Source organism: Eurosta solidaginis, chromosome 5 (assembly GCF_040869045.1).
Source record: "Eurosta solidaginis isolate ZX-2024a chromosome 5, ASM4086904v1, whole genome shotgun sequence".
Classification (NCBI taxonomy): Eukaryota; Metazoa; Arthropoda; class Insecta; order Diptera; family Tephritidae; genus Eurosta; species Eurosta solidaginis.
The window spans coordinates 255,480,442-255,496,552 of record NC_090323.1 but is presented as its reverse complement, the minus strand read 5'-3'; the positions used below and the strand labels follow the sequence as shown (position 1 = coordinate 255,496,552).

Genomic DNA, 16,111 nt, shown 5'->3' with positions numbered 1-16,111 from the left:
GAAGTGGCAATGGGAGTGACACTAAGAATGAGAGCGGAAGTGGGGGTGGGAGTGGAAGTAGGAACGGTGATGCGTGTGGGAGTGGCAGTGAGCACAGAAATAAGCGTGGGAGTTGAAGCTTGGTTGACAGCAAATTCGTTGTTCTTCATTTCTCGTGGATCACATTATAGCGGCTGCAAAGTCCTTTGCGTTGCTTACATATATTTAGGAGCCTTTATTGAGCACCCTATCCAACGCGCTATAGAAACAGTGTATCGGTTCTATTATAATGAAAGAAAAAGGAAAGGTAAAGAGAGAGAAGAATCAATGTAAGTAGAATGAAAGACGTAGAGGAAAGGAGAGGACTACTACAAATAGTGAAAATTTGCAAAAAATTTAAAAAAGAAATTGGCTATCGGTTTTTTCTTTTGTAACAAATTGACAAATATCCTGCTTCCTATCTAGCTAAAAATAAACGAACTCTCAAATATTAGCAAAACAAAACCTTGAAAACACTTTCAGCTGATATTTAAAATAACAAACAGAGACCGGCCATCCAACAGGTTATCACAACCTTACAACCAACTATAAATGTGCGATGAGCATGTAATATACAAACATACACACTCGCATATACACTCAAACAACGACCCTGTGATGAAAGTAGTACTAAAGACACTGAAGCTCCACTCCACCAGCACCGGATAGTTATTTGCTATAGAGATAATTGAGGAAGCTATAATTACATTGCGTTAAATGTTAGTCTGGCAATGCAAGTGGCAATTGCAGAAAACAAGAAATAACGCATGGGAAGGATTGAGGAACAGGCGACTTTGGTAGCGCTTTGATTGCGGCTGGAACAAGGCAGTTGCGGCTTGTATGCATGCAGTAAGAAGAAGAGTTGTACAAAGCTGATTTCATGTGCTGGCAGGAAGAGTTAATTTTTTTTTTGTTGCTTTTGCTTTGCTTCTGTTTTTTTAGCAGAAGAATCCACTTAGAATGATAGAGGATATGCCAATTTGATTTAAACTCATATTTGACGTTAAAGGAAGCAATTGATTTCTTGTTTATGGAAAGGAAATTGTGCACATGCGCGTTGCAAATAATATGAGGAGACAAGATTTGAAATAATTTTTTGTAGTAACAGCTTTAAAATTCAAATATAATATGTAGAAGGTTTGTATCAGACCTATAACTGGTAACGAAAGCTCGTTGGAAAAATCGACTAAAATCATTACATGGCGTGTTCCTGGACTTACAGCTGCGATTTTAGTACCAAATATTCGGGAAAGTGGATGTGTAAGCATGCAGGATATGTCTAGAACACTAATGTTTTTAAATTAGCTAGAGCTCCCCCAGGAGTTGAAGTTAAACCATAAGTGGCAAATTTAGTGGAAACAAATAATTTCAGGAGTTTTGAGAAGGCCTTATTCGGCTTTTTATCTGTTATATCCGATACCGACTAGTTATTGTTTTACTATCAACAGCGTATTATGATCGCCGTGTCATATGCTTTTTATTGGTTTCTTAGAGCCGCGTGACAGATCTGTACATCGATTTTATAGTGAAGCTTTATCCGTAACTGTTTCAGAACAAGCCGATGAGTCGTCGGTAATAAATCGATAACAGTTCGATACCAAACTGGTAAAACTCCGATTAAAGGCGATAACCTTTTTATATTAAATCGGTAGTTTCTGAATAACAAATCGATACTTTTTTGATAACAAATCGATAACTTTTCAATAGCAAATCTATAGCATTTCGATAACAAAACGATATATTTTCGAAAGTAAATCGATAACACGCCAATAACAAATCGATAACACTCCGATAAAAAGTCGATAACTTTTCTAAAGCAAATCGCATACTTTTTGATAAATAGTCGATAATTTTCGATAGTAAATCTATAAATGTTCCTTAACTTATCGATCACTTTTTTATAAAAATTCGATAATTTGTCGATAACTCTTTGGTAACATATCGATAACTTGACGATAGCTAGTCGCGCGCGGAGACGAAGGTCAAACGCACCAGGTAAAAAGTTGGTCTAGGTGAAGCTAGTTTAACTCTCTGAGTGGTGGTTTGGTTGGTTTGATCCGAGGCGTTATACGGCATATGTTTCCATTCATCGAGCAGGACACTCCGACGCAAAAGTGAAACCTTCAAACCTCGCATGTGCACAAAGTACAGATCTGAGAGTCAAGCTATACAACAATGAGTTGTCCCAATATTTGCTTTATCGGCGGCGATCGTACGGGATGCAGTTGATTGCCTCGTTTTCGTTCCGAATTGGAGAAACTTGTAATCAATGTATAAGTAATTTTCGTGTTCTGAACAATATATAGTGTGCTATTGACTTGAATCATGATTCATAACGTGATGACATTGCAATCCAAAGGGCAAATATTTCGCTAGGTGGCGCACGAATCGAGATACACAGAAAATACAAATTGGATGATTGGGCCCATGTATTGAACATATTTTTTTAGTTGAGTATGTGTGGTGTCCAGTGCCGATGGGTGGGTTAGCACTCAGAGTGGAAAAGGCCTTATTTCTTTTATATTTTCTGCTATTTTTGCATTCATCCATATAAAAAAAAAATATTCACACTATGTATGGAGAAAAATGTAAAACACACTTCGGAAAAAAAGTTATCAAAAATCACTGCAAAAGACCAATAATTTCTTCTTTGTTTAACTAAAATTTATTGGGTTACAAAAATGCACACTCCAAAAAATGCAAAGAACTTTTTGCATAGTTTCAGTTACAAAATCTACAGAAGTTTTATGTGAAAATATCGAAAAAAAAAGAAAATGATTTGAGGAAATTTTAAAAAATTGTTGCTACTGCTAGTTTTCTGTTCACTGATGTTATGTAGATTTACTTATTCTTGAATGTCTCCTTTTACCACTTATTTTCCACATCTTTTCCTTCAAATACATCTTATCCTTCCTTAAGGTGGCCCAAATCTAGTTTCTTTATAAAATTTATTTTTTTCTTCTTTTAACATCGTTTGGTAGAAAAATTCAGTTGCCCCGAATAGAAAACCTTAGCGCAAACGTAAAAATTACATTGGAAATTTTATGTAGGCAAATATAAGTATAAACAAAGGAGAGGAATTGTTGCAATATTTTTAAAAAGTAGGGGTACTCAATGACATCAACATATTCATTGTTGTTGCATATTAAAATCATACATAGATTACGATATACAATTTTTAAATTTTCCACTGCGCAAAAAATGCCATGCAATCATAATTGCAAAACCAATGGAGGGTTTGCCAAATAAATAACTTTTATCTATAGTAGGTAACTATTTACCAACTTTAAACATTGAGCTCTGAAACTATTTTATAGAAAATATTTTTTTTTAATTCACTCACCTCTTTGCTGGGCACACAAAGTGGTGTACCGACTTTAACAATACCACTCTCAACCATTACGCCCATAACGATGGGATCACGACTGTTGAAGATAAATTGTGGCAGGATCTGTAAGGGGGGAAATAGAAATTAGTGTTGAGGAAAATAAATATATATGTATGTATATTAGGGCGGGTCGATTTAAAAATCGCTCATTGCTCTGTGAAAATCGTATTCTAGGGATCAAAATAAGAAACTTTGCCGAAGGAACCATACCTCTAAAACGAATTCTGATGTCCCCCCTTTGGGTCGAACTTTTGGGTAGGGGCAATTTCAATTCTACCTGCTGTGTCTTGTGGTGGCTTAAAACAAAAACAACACAAGCAATTTTACGATCTGCAATTGTGTCACAGTGATACCTTCATTTTTTAAAACGGTTGAATAAAAAACCCACAAAACTATGTTTACGACATGCAAATGCATCACAGTGATGCCTTGGTTTTAAAAGGGGGTTATAAAAACGCTAATTTCTAATCACTTTTTTTAATTTCTTTTCTATTACTAAGTTAAATTCATTTTTTCATTTACATATGTTCTGACTAAATAAATTTCTAAAGAGAAAAATAAACTCCACAAAGAAAAAACATAGGCATTTCAAAGTGGGATTTTTCAAAATTTGCCCATACTACCCAAAGGGGGGGGGACATCAGAATTCGTTTTAGAGGTATGGTTCCTTCAGCAAGGTTTCTTATTTTGATCCCTAGAATATGATTTTCATAGAGCAGTGGGCGATTTTTTTGCCTCCCCACAAATCGACCCGGCCTAATGTATATATGTATATTAGACTGGATCGATTTATTAACCTATATCGCGCCATCGATTTTTCGATAGGATTTGGGCTCAGGAAAAAAGTTCCACTACGCATACCCAAAAAAATATATTTTTGAGCCTGCGAACTTTGATTGTAAATTAGATTGTAAAATTTGAAAAATAGTTTTTTTTTTTTTCAAAAAAGTGTTATCAACAACGTTTTTAGCCGACATTTGATAACGGTTGGTTGTACAGGTATAAAGGAATCGAGATAGATATAGACTTCCATATATCAAAATCATCATAAATTATATACTCAGCGTGAGCCTCAGTTGCACATTTCATTTCAGATAAATTACTTTTCAACATAACACGTGGCACCGCCCGTTTAAAAAAAATGTCTCCCCATTTCCTCTTACAATATAACTTGATAAGTGAAATATCTGCCGTCTTCCAGTGAGTTTTACAGCTCCGGCTCACGCTCAATTCTAACGGGAATGCTCTGGATCATTGAGAGACTTGAGAAACAGATGTCGTGAAATTTTCGCACACGTGAAATGTGATAGGCAGATGTCGCCGCTGTTTTTCATTTAACTCATACGGCGAAAGGCTAAGCAGCGACATCTATTTTTGAAAAAGTAGGTTTATTAAAGGCAGCGCTGCCAAACTAAAAAGAAAAAATTATCTGGCTCACAAATTGAACCAGACTTCTATTGGGATTTATCTGGCTCAAATCGTTGTTGTTGCATCTACATGCAAAATTATTTATCTGGCTCAGGATTTTGCCACCGGATGACGGCAAATCATTGATTCAAAACTATTCTTTGGTAGTTATAGCTTATTATTTTCGCTTACGACCCTTTTAAAAATCTTTTATATAAAAGTGGGCGTGGTCTTTAACCGATCTCGTCCATTGTTTGTAGAAATATTTCCTGCTATAAGAAAAATTTGTGTACCCAATTTTATTACGATCCGTTAATTTTTCTCGAGTTATGGCTCCCGAAACATAGAAAATGGCTTAGTCATAAAATGGGCGGTGCCACGCCCATTTTTTTAAATTTTAAGTTTTTCCTATTTATTGTTATAAATCCACTTGGGAAACGAAATACCATTGATATAAAGCTCTTGCAAAGATATAGCTTATTTTATTCGTCCGCGACCCTTTTAAAAATCTTTCATATAAAAGTGGGTGTGGCCGATTTCGTTAATTTTTCTTCAAAACATTCCTTATAGCAAAGTTAATCTCTCTGGCGAATTTTGTTACGATAGGTTTAACGATTTTTGATTTACGGTTAATAATATTTTTAAAATTGATTTTATCACAAGTGGGCGGTGCCACGCCCATTTAAAAAAAATGTTTTCAAAGTTTTACCAAGACTCTCAATATCAGTCCACCGTCAAATTTCAACATTCTAGGTGTATTATTTACTAAATAATCAGGTTTTTTGTGTTTTCCAAAATGTTATTTTTATAAAAAGTGGGCGTGGTTATCATCCGATTTTGCTCGTTTTCAATACCAATCTATTCTGAGTCCAGATAAGCTCGTGTGCCAAATTTGGTGAAGATATCTCAATATTTACTCAAGTTATTGTGTTAACGGACAGACGGACGGCGGATGGACGGACGGACGGACATGGCTCAATCAAATTTTTTCCGAGACTGATGATTTTGATATATGGAAGTTTATATCTATCTCGGTTCCTTTATACCTGTACAACCAACCGTTATCCAATCAAAGTTAATATACTCTGTGTGTAAAGCTCACCGAGGGTCGTGGACGAATAAGATAAGCTATATCTTTGCAAAAAGAGCTTTATTTCAATGGTATATCATTTCCCAAGTGGATTTATAACAATAAATAGGAAAAACTTCAAATTTTTAAAACTTGGCGCGGCACCACCTCTTTTATGACCAAGCAATTTTCTATGTTTCGGGAGCCATAACTCGAAAAAAAATTAGTTCAGAATAGAACCATATCTATATGTATTATTGCGCAGCCTTGTAACACTATTAAGCACACAAAACAAACAACAACAGCATTTCAAATGTACAGCTGAGTATGTAATGTTTGGTTTCACCCGAACTTAGACTTCCTTACTTGTTTTAATTGTAAATAAACAATTTATGAATTTTCCCGCCCAAAGTGGAGCTTACCTTGATCGGCAGAGCGTCTGCTCACAGCTTAGATATAGGCCCTATCAGTTAACATTCATTTATATTTTATTCCCTCAGGTTTATAACTGAATTGAGCTTCGTAACTCAAATAAAAGGTGTCCGTGAGAAATTATGGCACCTGAGTAAATATAGCTTTTTTAATAATCTATATGTACATACGTACAAGCATAGAAACTTCCAATTACGTATAAGGTATATATGGAATGTATGAGCATAAACAGACTACACACAGCTTTCCATTGAAGAAATAACCAACTCAATATCTAAATTAACATTACATAATTGGTCATCTTGACCTCCATGCAAAAATCACGTTGCTCAACTTTTTCTAGTTTCTAGTAAATCTTGCGTGCACTAGGCTTAATGTCAGACCTAACTTTTTTTCAGTTTGCATACAGATTAATGTTGTAAACCTCTGCGAACATTTATTTCAAACTTGTACAAAAAAGTGTCCACAACTCCAAGTTTAAAATTTTACATATATTTAAAGATGTTCAAAAACAAACGTTTTTTTTTTCAGAACTCTAGTGCCGAATGGCGGGCAGCTTTCAGTTCACAAGAGCGTTAGGAAGAGTTAAAGGGCTGGCTCATGAATGGGCTGCATGCCTAAACAAGAAAGCTATCCCAGTAAAGAATGGATCCGTTCGTATTATGTCACGAAGAAGATGGATTTTCACATCAACCCTTTTTGTTGACAAACTGTCATCATCAGAGAGAATCCTGAAGTAGTTACAGTGCCCGTATACTAAAGACCAGAGTCCAAGACTGTAGGGGCGCCATTTTGATTTTAGTAGCATTAGTCGGTACTCCGACAATGAAACAGGTGACATCTTTTAAGTGGCGTGTAGCAACCTTCTGAAGTTTCGACAGTGTATTTAGTGCTAGTCATTCGCACAGGTAGTACTCCCCGAAGGCCTTGGGGAGTGTTATCGATGTTGATGGTTCATTGCCGGATGCAGATCCGGTACATTCCGGTAACGAACACCAGAAAGGTACTAACCCGACCATCTCGGGAACAATTTGGTATGACCACATGCAACCTTCTAGGCCATCCCACCCCCTCAATCCAGCAGAAGTTCGGGGTCGCCAGACGCTCAGAGCCTCGGCTGTTAATGAAACAGGATTCGCCACGGGTAGGTGAGGTTGACAATTGGATTTGGAGAAGCTATATATTGCGCGGGCGACCCCTTGGGTATATGCCCCTAATCGGCCCTCCACGCAGTTGCTGTTGCAAAGCTGCAAACAAAACTTCACGGTTCACAAAAGAAGAATATTCATTGTAAATTAACTCATTGGGAGACCGTTCTCAAGTGCTGGTTATGCTAAATGCAGGCACCGCGGACATCAAGCTGTGGGTTCCTATAATCTACAAGACCGACCGATAACTATTTTTCTCCGTAGGGATTTCAGGAAAAAGATGAGATGAATGGGGATTTAATAGATGCTAATGGCGGTTTCTTATCAGAAATAGGTCAGGAGGGCGGTGAGCCTGCAAGGAGATCGGCACCTATGTACGGATGTATATTATACTTTGGGCCACAGTGTCAAAATTCCTTTCAAGAAAACCATAAATGCTTTTACTGTATTTCTGTTATTACTTTGAACCAGCCAACCTTTGAAATTTTGTATTGGCCGAGCACTCAAAAAAATATGAAGTTTCATACTTTGTGTGTGAATTTTTTGTGATTTATGCACAGGAATCGTCGCATTCCTCAAACATAAATATTTATGATGATGGCTATGTCTTCGACTGCTGCTGCATATATCAATATTTAGTAGAATATGACAAGGTATTCACAATAATATTTATTCATATGCGGACACTCACCTTAAGTTTGCATGGAAAGACTGCAATCGAACGAAATTCTTCGCGCTTCTTTTGCTTTAGCTCATCACGATAGGCCATAAACTTGTCAAACAGATGATAAATAATGTCAGCTTGGAATATTTTCACACCCAACGAATCGGCCATCTCTTGGGCTTCACGCTCCACTTTAACATCGAATGCCAAAATTGTTGCGTATCTGTAAATAAAAAAATATAAAAAACGATAAAGAGTCACAATCATAAACTTTTTAACGATACAAAAAGATCAAAATAAATAAATAAACAAATAAATTACACGAGTTTAAGCGCAGGAGTATGTAATTCCGTGAATGCGTAAACGAATGACTGAATGAAAAATGTAACAGATTAAAATATGTCGGTGAATTGTGGGAGAGAAAAATCCAGTGTTGGTGTTAAGATGGCGCAGCCCATAACGAAAATTTAGTGTATCCCATCAACTGCAATCCATCGTAAAGACTAGAATCGAAGAATTGGGACTAGACGAAGGGTAAGAAAACAATATACCAGCCTTTCTAGAAATCCATCTGTCTAGAGTTAAGGAAGGAAGCCACAGCATTCTTACAAGGCTGATGGACCGAGGTTGAAGGGAGAAGCTTCTTCAAGAAAAACCTCACTGAAAGAAAATAGCAAAATCCCAAAACAGGTGCATTAAAATACCACGAAAATAGTAAATAAGGAAGTTTGTTTATCACGGTAATAGAAGAGTGACTGACTTTAGCCATATATCTGTTAATTGTGGCAGCAATCGGAGTGTTTGTAGAGGCCAATTTCTTTGGTTGAGGAACAAATTTTACTTAAGGGGTGAAGTCGGGTACAATAAAGATATCAACTTTTGTGATTCACCAAACCATTAAACAAAGATTAAGCAAAGTTTCTCGATCTCTAACTACAAATACACAATTGGAGGAGCTTAGGTGGTATCTCTATAACTGTGGAGTCAATATATTTATTCAGTGCTTTTGTAATACACACAGCTGATGACTTAAATTTCCCAGCGGTAATCGCGTCAGAACTTCATTATGCTTCGACAGTACAATGCACAGTCGCACAGTAGGTGCTCCACAGTATACGCAGAACCTAAAAGATTGCAGTTGCTACAGGAGTTATTGTGTTCTAATTCCATCCGTGCCGCATGAAACCCCAAAAATTCGTTCCCATGACCGTCGGTGCAATATCCGAAGATAATACAAACGAAGCGTACTGGATTCATAGCCGCAAAAGGACTTTTGTGCCGCCAGCACTCCACAAAAAACTTCGAGAAGTGTTATTGCTGCAAAACACTATCACAGTCTTCTCTTAGGCGTCGATATTTCGTGCAGAATCATCATTATTAAGCTCCTTCTTCTTGGAAGCCATTCTATTCGACCCCGCTTTGACTACCACAGCGGGTAAAGGGGCTTAGAATGTTTCTACTGGAGGCATGCCCGTCGAAAGAAGCGAGTAAGGTCAACAGGCCCAAACGTGGTCATGTTAAATCTTTACCGAGATGAATGGTGCTAATTTCCGAAACGTGCCGGATTAATATCTGACAAAGAATCATCATCATCGATAATATCCTCAAAACCTTCGGGGAGTATCTTTATCGCTATAAGAAGAAGAAGAACTTGCTTTGACACTAGATCTCTCAACAGAGTGCCAACGCTTTTCGGGCTTTTTCCTAACCTATATTTTCGTAGTATTTCATAAAACTGTTGAGAATTGCTGCTTTATGCACAGATAATTGAAATATAAGAATAACAAGTTTGCATTTTAAATCTTCGTTTTTCTAGTAGGTTAGGTTAAACTGGCAGGTCCATGAGGACCTCACATAGACTGATTGAGTCCGTAGTGTTACCAGAAGTTTTTTTAACGACCAAACAGAAAAACCCTATCAAAAATCAGGACCTATGTTATAAAATAACTCCGTTCTCTTGGCAAACACTAGAAGCTTCCTAGGACTTAAGCCACTTGCTGCTTCTAGATCCGACAACTGTATCACCCCTAATAGCTGGAGTCTTAGCCTGGTAAATGCAGGACACGGGCACAGAACGTGCTCGATCGTTTCCTCCTCCAACCCGCACTTCCTACATCTGCTATCATCGACCAAGCCTAATTTAAAGGCATGTGACGCCAGAAGGCAGTATCCAGTCAGAATACCCGGCATGAGTCTACAGTCCTCTCTTTTTAATGATAGAAGCAACTTCGTTAGTCTAAGGCTGTAAGACCTACACATAATCTTCGACACTTTACAGCCCCGCGCTTGAACCCACGCCTTTCCCGCTTGATCGATCATGTGCACCTCTCGCCTTCGCTTAATCTCGCCAGTTTAATTGGGACGTCTACGGAGCAAGCTTCAAGGGATGTGTCCTTTTTAGCTAGTTCATCCGCTTTTTCATTCCCATCTATTCCCATATGCCCTGGGACCCAATATAGATGTATGCTTCTCCCTGTCCCCATTCTCTCCAGAGACTGCTTACACTCTAACATGCATTAAGATGCTGTGCTATGCGAGATTATTGCCTTAATTGCTGCTTGACTTTCAATATAAAAGTTAACACGGTTGCAGCTTAAGCTATTCTCTTCCAGGGCTTCTACTGCTTTGGTTACGGCCAATATTTCCGCTTGGAAAACGCTATAGTAATCCGGCAGCCTGTAGGATCTGCTTATTTCCGGATCAGCACAGTATACCGCAGACCCTACTCCGTCCACTACTTTGGAACCATCTGTGTACACATGTATCGCCTCGTCCACTATTTGCGCACCCTTGCGCCAACCGTCCACCGCTATTGTGGCCTTGAGATCGCCCTCGAAGCGCAGATAGGGAATCAGGTTGTCTGTTCGTCTTGTGATTGATGACGCTATACTACTATGGCCGTACGGTGGGCGCTCAAGCTGCCCCGAGGCACCGTTTTTTTACTACCTACTAATAAATTTCTACAACACAGACAAACCACGTGGAATGAAATTCGATTCGATCCGATGAGACAAACGAAGCGAAAATAGCTTCGTCTTCTTCTCGTTTCAAATGCACTCAGACGATTTCCACAAAGTCGAAGCGACGCCAGCTTTGTTTGAAATAAAAAAAACACACTTCGACTTAATCAAACCGACAATTAAGGGAGTTCAATGCGAACCCAGGATGGAAATTTGGGCAGTTTGGTGTTGACGCAAAGCGCTATTACGCAGAAAAGCACAAGGCGTGCTTATAAGAACAGTTACACTCAGTTTACTTTTAAATGTCGCTGTTGCTACGTTGAAATTTCTTTCCGAAGCACAAACATAGTAAGTCCAATACACTGAAAAAAAAGTACTCAATAAGGAATATCCATTTTTCGCCAATACAAATTTTTCTCATACCATTTTTAATTTTCAATGAAGAAAATGTTTTAGGCTGGGTACGAGTTCGCCTAAATTTTAGGTACCTAAACTATTATTCCAATAAATGCTACTTTGGACTAGGTAGGCAATTGAAAAGTAAAGTCCTCTCTCGGCGAACGAAAATCATACTCTACAAGTCACTTATCGTACCCGTCCTGCTATATGGGGCAGAAGCATGGACCATGACAACAGCAGATGAAGCGGCTTTGGGAGTGTTCGAGAGAAAAGTTCTTCGAAAGATTTATGGACCTCTACGCGTTGGCGATGGCGAGTACCGAAGAAGATTTAATGATGAGCTGTACGAGCTATACGCAGACATCAACATAGTCCAGCGAATTAAAACGCATAAATGAACATGTTTCCGCGGCAAAGCCTACGGGTAATCAAAGGAATATGACAGAAATAGCGGCTGACTTAAGGTAATCGTGTGGCTGGTCGAAGAAAAGCTTATTTGTGAGGGTTCCCACCAACACAAGATAGTGGACGTACAACTTATAGGGAGGGACTATTTACACTTAGCATATAACCATTAGCATATTTTGGGTCTTTGTGTCAAGTCAGCTGTATTCGCAGTGTTCTCCAAATTATTTTTGCTTGGGACGAAACGTATCTTCGTCATATCATTTAATACACAATCAACACTTCACTAGCCATGAGATACATCCACTGATCGGCATTTTGTTTGTCCAAAGGTTAATTTTATTCGTTTTTTTATTTTAAATAAGCGAAAAATTGATTTTTGTTTTTTAATATTTGACATAACAATTTAGGTTGAAAAGTATGCTCAAAAAAATCTAATTTTTTTCTTTTCACTGCCTTACCGGCATTTTCCAGTGATTTAGGTTGTTTCTCAATTTAGGTCGTAATTTAGGCAACCCGCACACAGCCTTAATATATAAGAAGTTTTCCGTGTTTTCAGGCAAGATTTCAGTGTTTTTAAAAACAAAAATGACGGAGATGTCAGCAAGGACAATAACTTTAAATAAGTGATTCGTACTTATAAGATGTTTTAATTTAATTTCAAAAATGCTTTAACTTTTCACTAGTTCCTAAGTATATACAAATTTGTTTTTGGTATTTTTTCGATAGCTACGTACTGGTGGAATAGTGTTGAAAAAGAGGCATACTCATGTGTAGCCGCAGCTCGTTAAAGCTGGTAGTAGTTTTTTTGCTGTTTTTGAATAATTTTTAGCTGTCAAATTGTTAGTGTAAACTTTTTTATCATACACAAGTGCCTGAGATTCATACGGGAGTGCTTTTTCTTGGCACTTTCATAAGAAATTCAAGCATTTTCATATGATTCGAAATTATATGTGCGGGCGGGCATATGGAGTGCTATGAAATTTTTTTTTATATTCAAAGTGTGAATTTGAATCTGTGCCTATGATTCAGGGCAAAACAAAAACAAAAGTGCTACAAGTGTATAGGGGTTGAGCAGCTCTGGTTATGGGTATTGTAAATTAGACTGCCTGAAGAAGGTGCGGAAGCATCGAAACGCGTAGGAGGGAAAATTAAAATTATGATTTTGCAAATCTACATTTTGGCTTAATAAAAATGTATAAGAATCTTTTAATTAAAAAAGGCTTTTCATTTTGGAAAGTTGAAAATTTCTTTTTCTCAGTGTATATATTTTTAAACGTATTTAAGTATATAACAGCAATGTGTGGCAGCTGACGACGTCTGATTACACGGGAGACGGAAGTGCCAATGGCATGTCATGATCATTAAGACGATGAACTAACCAACGACGTTAGCACCAATAGAACATAACCGAATAAAACAGCATCAGGCAGCAGCAACCAATCTACATACGTACATACGTTAATTATTGTTATGTGTAGTTTGAGTACTGGAAAGAGGAAATCGCGCTGAAAAGCAATTTAATATAATTAAAAAACAGAATACACCCAAATACAAGAAACAACAACAATATTTATATGCTTTGTTTTTGTAGACATACGCAAACAAAAACATTCGTTATTATGATATCAAGAGTGAGCTTTGAGTGGGTCATTTAATCGGTTGCAAGTTTCTGTTTTTTACACAGATTGCATTTAACGATGTTTTCTCACTATTACTGAGATCTTTTAGTTCCATTTAAGTGCTAAAATTTTTATAACTGCTATTTTGGGACTTAAATAGGTTTCAGGAATTGGAAACTCTCGTCTCCTCTGTTATAATTATTAGGAACTGCAAAGAACTGCTACTCCCCAAGATTTAACCAGAAACATCATACTACTTTCCGAAGTATAGTCCTGGGGTCATGGATTTTTTCGGGATTGTTTTGGTACTACTCCGAGATCATTTTTGGAAGGTGTTGGGGGATATTTTGATAACGTTATGGGATCTTTTGAAGCGATTTCGAGATAATTTTGGGATATTAGCGACTATCTCATTAATTTAGCAGGCTTTGGAAAAATACGACAAGTTATCGGTCTATTTTTATTATCGACTTATTGGTGTTGGTTTGCTTTCAATGTATTATTGGCTTGTTGTCGATAAATGTTATTGAAAAGTTATTGATTTGTTGCCGAAAAAGCTACAATTTGTTACAAAAAAATATCGATGTGCTATCGAAAAGTTGTCAACTTGTTATTGAAAAATATCGATTTGCTGCGAAAAAAATATAGCCGATGTCTATGCGCATGAAATGACCTTGCCAGCAAAGCCTTTGGGCTTTTTTCGTTGCATTATTCTCATATCTGCGATACTCGCCGTCGGCCCATAAAACTTGCGTAGAGCTTTTCACGAGCACTTCAAGAGCCATCTCATCGATAAGAAATCGATAGTAATACGATGAAAACTCGACAACAAAAACAATTTGATATTTTTTCGATAACAATCCGATATTGAACAGTTTGATACTAAAAACGGGCGATTTCGCTTATTTTGAATAAGGATGGGAGATGAGTGCCAGGGAAAATGTTTCTGATGCTACTGAATCAGAAAATTGTGCTACTCCTGGAGGGAGCGAGAATATGTTTGTGGAAAAGGAAACAGAAAGACTGAAAGACGGAGCTCAAGAAGAGCAAGTGTATTGGAAAGAAAATAGTTGAAGGAGTGGAGAAGGGAGTGAGAAGTAGGAGAGTATAGTAAAGGGATAGGAAGGTGGGAGACCGAAAGGCATGAAAAAGGGGGATGAAAAGGGAGAGTTCGAAGCAAAAAGAAAAGAAAGAGGACAGAGAAAGAGAAAAAAGTGAACGGAAAAGGGTGCAGAAAAGAAGAGGTTAACAAAGAGCGACAATAAAAAGATAAAATAGATTGAATGGAAAGAAAGACAAATCAGGAAGTGGATATGAAAACCGAAAGAGAGCAGAGGAGCCAGGGGTCTTAGGAAAGCAGGAGGCAGAAGAATAAAAAGTAGAAGACCAGTGAGAGTAAGAGCAAGCGAAAAGAGTGAAGAAAAGGAAGATACATATTATAGAGAGAAATCGGCGAGGACAAATATTATGCAATGGCTTGGATTTCTTTGGAAATGGTTTGCTAGTAGTTTTATAAATATGTTATCATAATGTGTTTTAAATGTATGCCATACCACGTTCCATGAGAGGAAGTGTGCATATTTTGTTTACGTAAATTTGTACGTGTGTCCATCCGTCGCTATGGCAATAAATATGCTTTAGAAACCATAAAAGTGTTGACGATATTTCCATTACATCGGTCGGAAGTTGGTCTAGTAACAACAAATACACGAAGTTATGAGGAAACGATCTAATTGATTTGATGTAATCAAATCAGAAATTCGACGCAAGTAGTTCGAATTAAAATTAAAATTTTTAGAAAATGAAAAATACAAGACTGACGTAACGTAGAGTGGGAGACAAAACTTAATTTTTAAAATAATTTCAAGGTTATCGGTCGCTTTAAAAACACATTTTTTTGCTTTAAATAAAAATATTAAACTTTATCACTGCCTATGGATCCCCCAGTGGGTTAATGGGCTTAGAATATACCAGCGGCAGGTATGCATGTCGTAAGAGGCGACTAAAATACTCAGATATTCAGATGTTGTGGTACGCAACCCTTTCAAGGGGTTGCCAGCGCAGTTTATAGCTTTTTCCACCCACTTGTCAACCACACCTACTCGTGGCGAATCTTCTTTCTTTAGCAGGCGAACTGTGGGGTGGGGGCGAGATAGCCTAAAATGTTCAATGTGGTTGCATTAAATCGTTCCCAAGATGGTCGAGCTTGTACCTTAAAAGTGCTTGTTACCGGAACGTAACTGATCCATATGCGGCATAGAACCATCAAAAACCAAAACATTCGGGGAGTGTCTTTGTCGGTGCAACAACAAAAATTTCCTAAGGATTTCGAATTTATTAGTCCACATGTTGGTTAAGGAAAAATAAATTACATTTTTTTTTATAATAACTTAAAAATTTTCTTAATCACATTAAGCCTTTTTCATTCTGAAGTATGGGCAACTGTAAGCAAGTTCCAATCATAAAAACTTTTACGACGCTATAAAATTATCAAAAATTATTACTTCTAAATGTTGGGTCACTATGACGTAAATAGGAGGAATCTTAAAATATATATGAACATGCATAATCTTTATACATAAGTTGAAGAGACATAAAT

The 16,111-nt window shown here is 37.3% G+C and overlaps 1 protein-coding gene across 1 annotated transcript in view; it reads right to left on the bottom strand.

Moving 5' to 3' along the window:
* Positions 1-16,111, bottom strand: part of eIF5B (eukaryotic translation initiation factor 5B) — a 184,438-nt gene that overhangs the window by 55,814 nt on the left and 112,513 nt on the right. Inside the window, exons 6-7 of the mRNA XM_067789922.1 lie at positions 8,154-8,349; positions 3,362-3,469 (exon numbers count right to left, since the gene is read on the bottom strand). Coding sequence (XP_067646023.1) covers positions 3,362-3,469; positions 8,154-8,349 — 304 coding nt within the window. The remainder of the gene's footprint in view (positions 1-3,361; positions 3,470-8,153; positions 8,350-16,111) is intronic.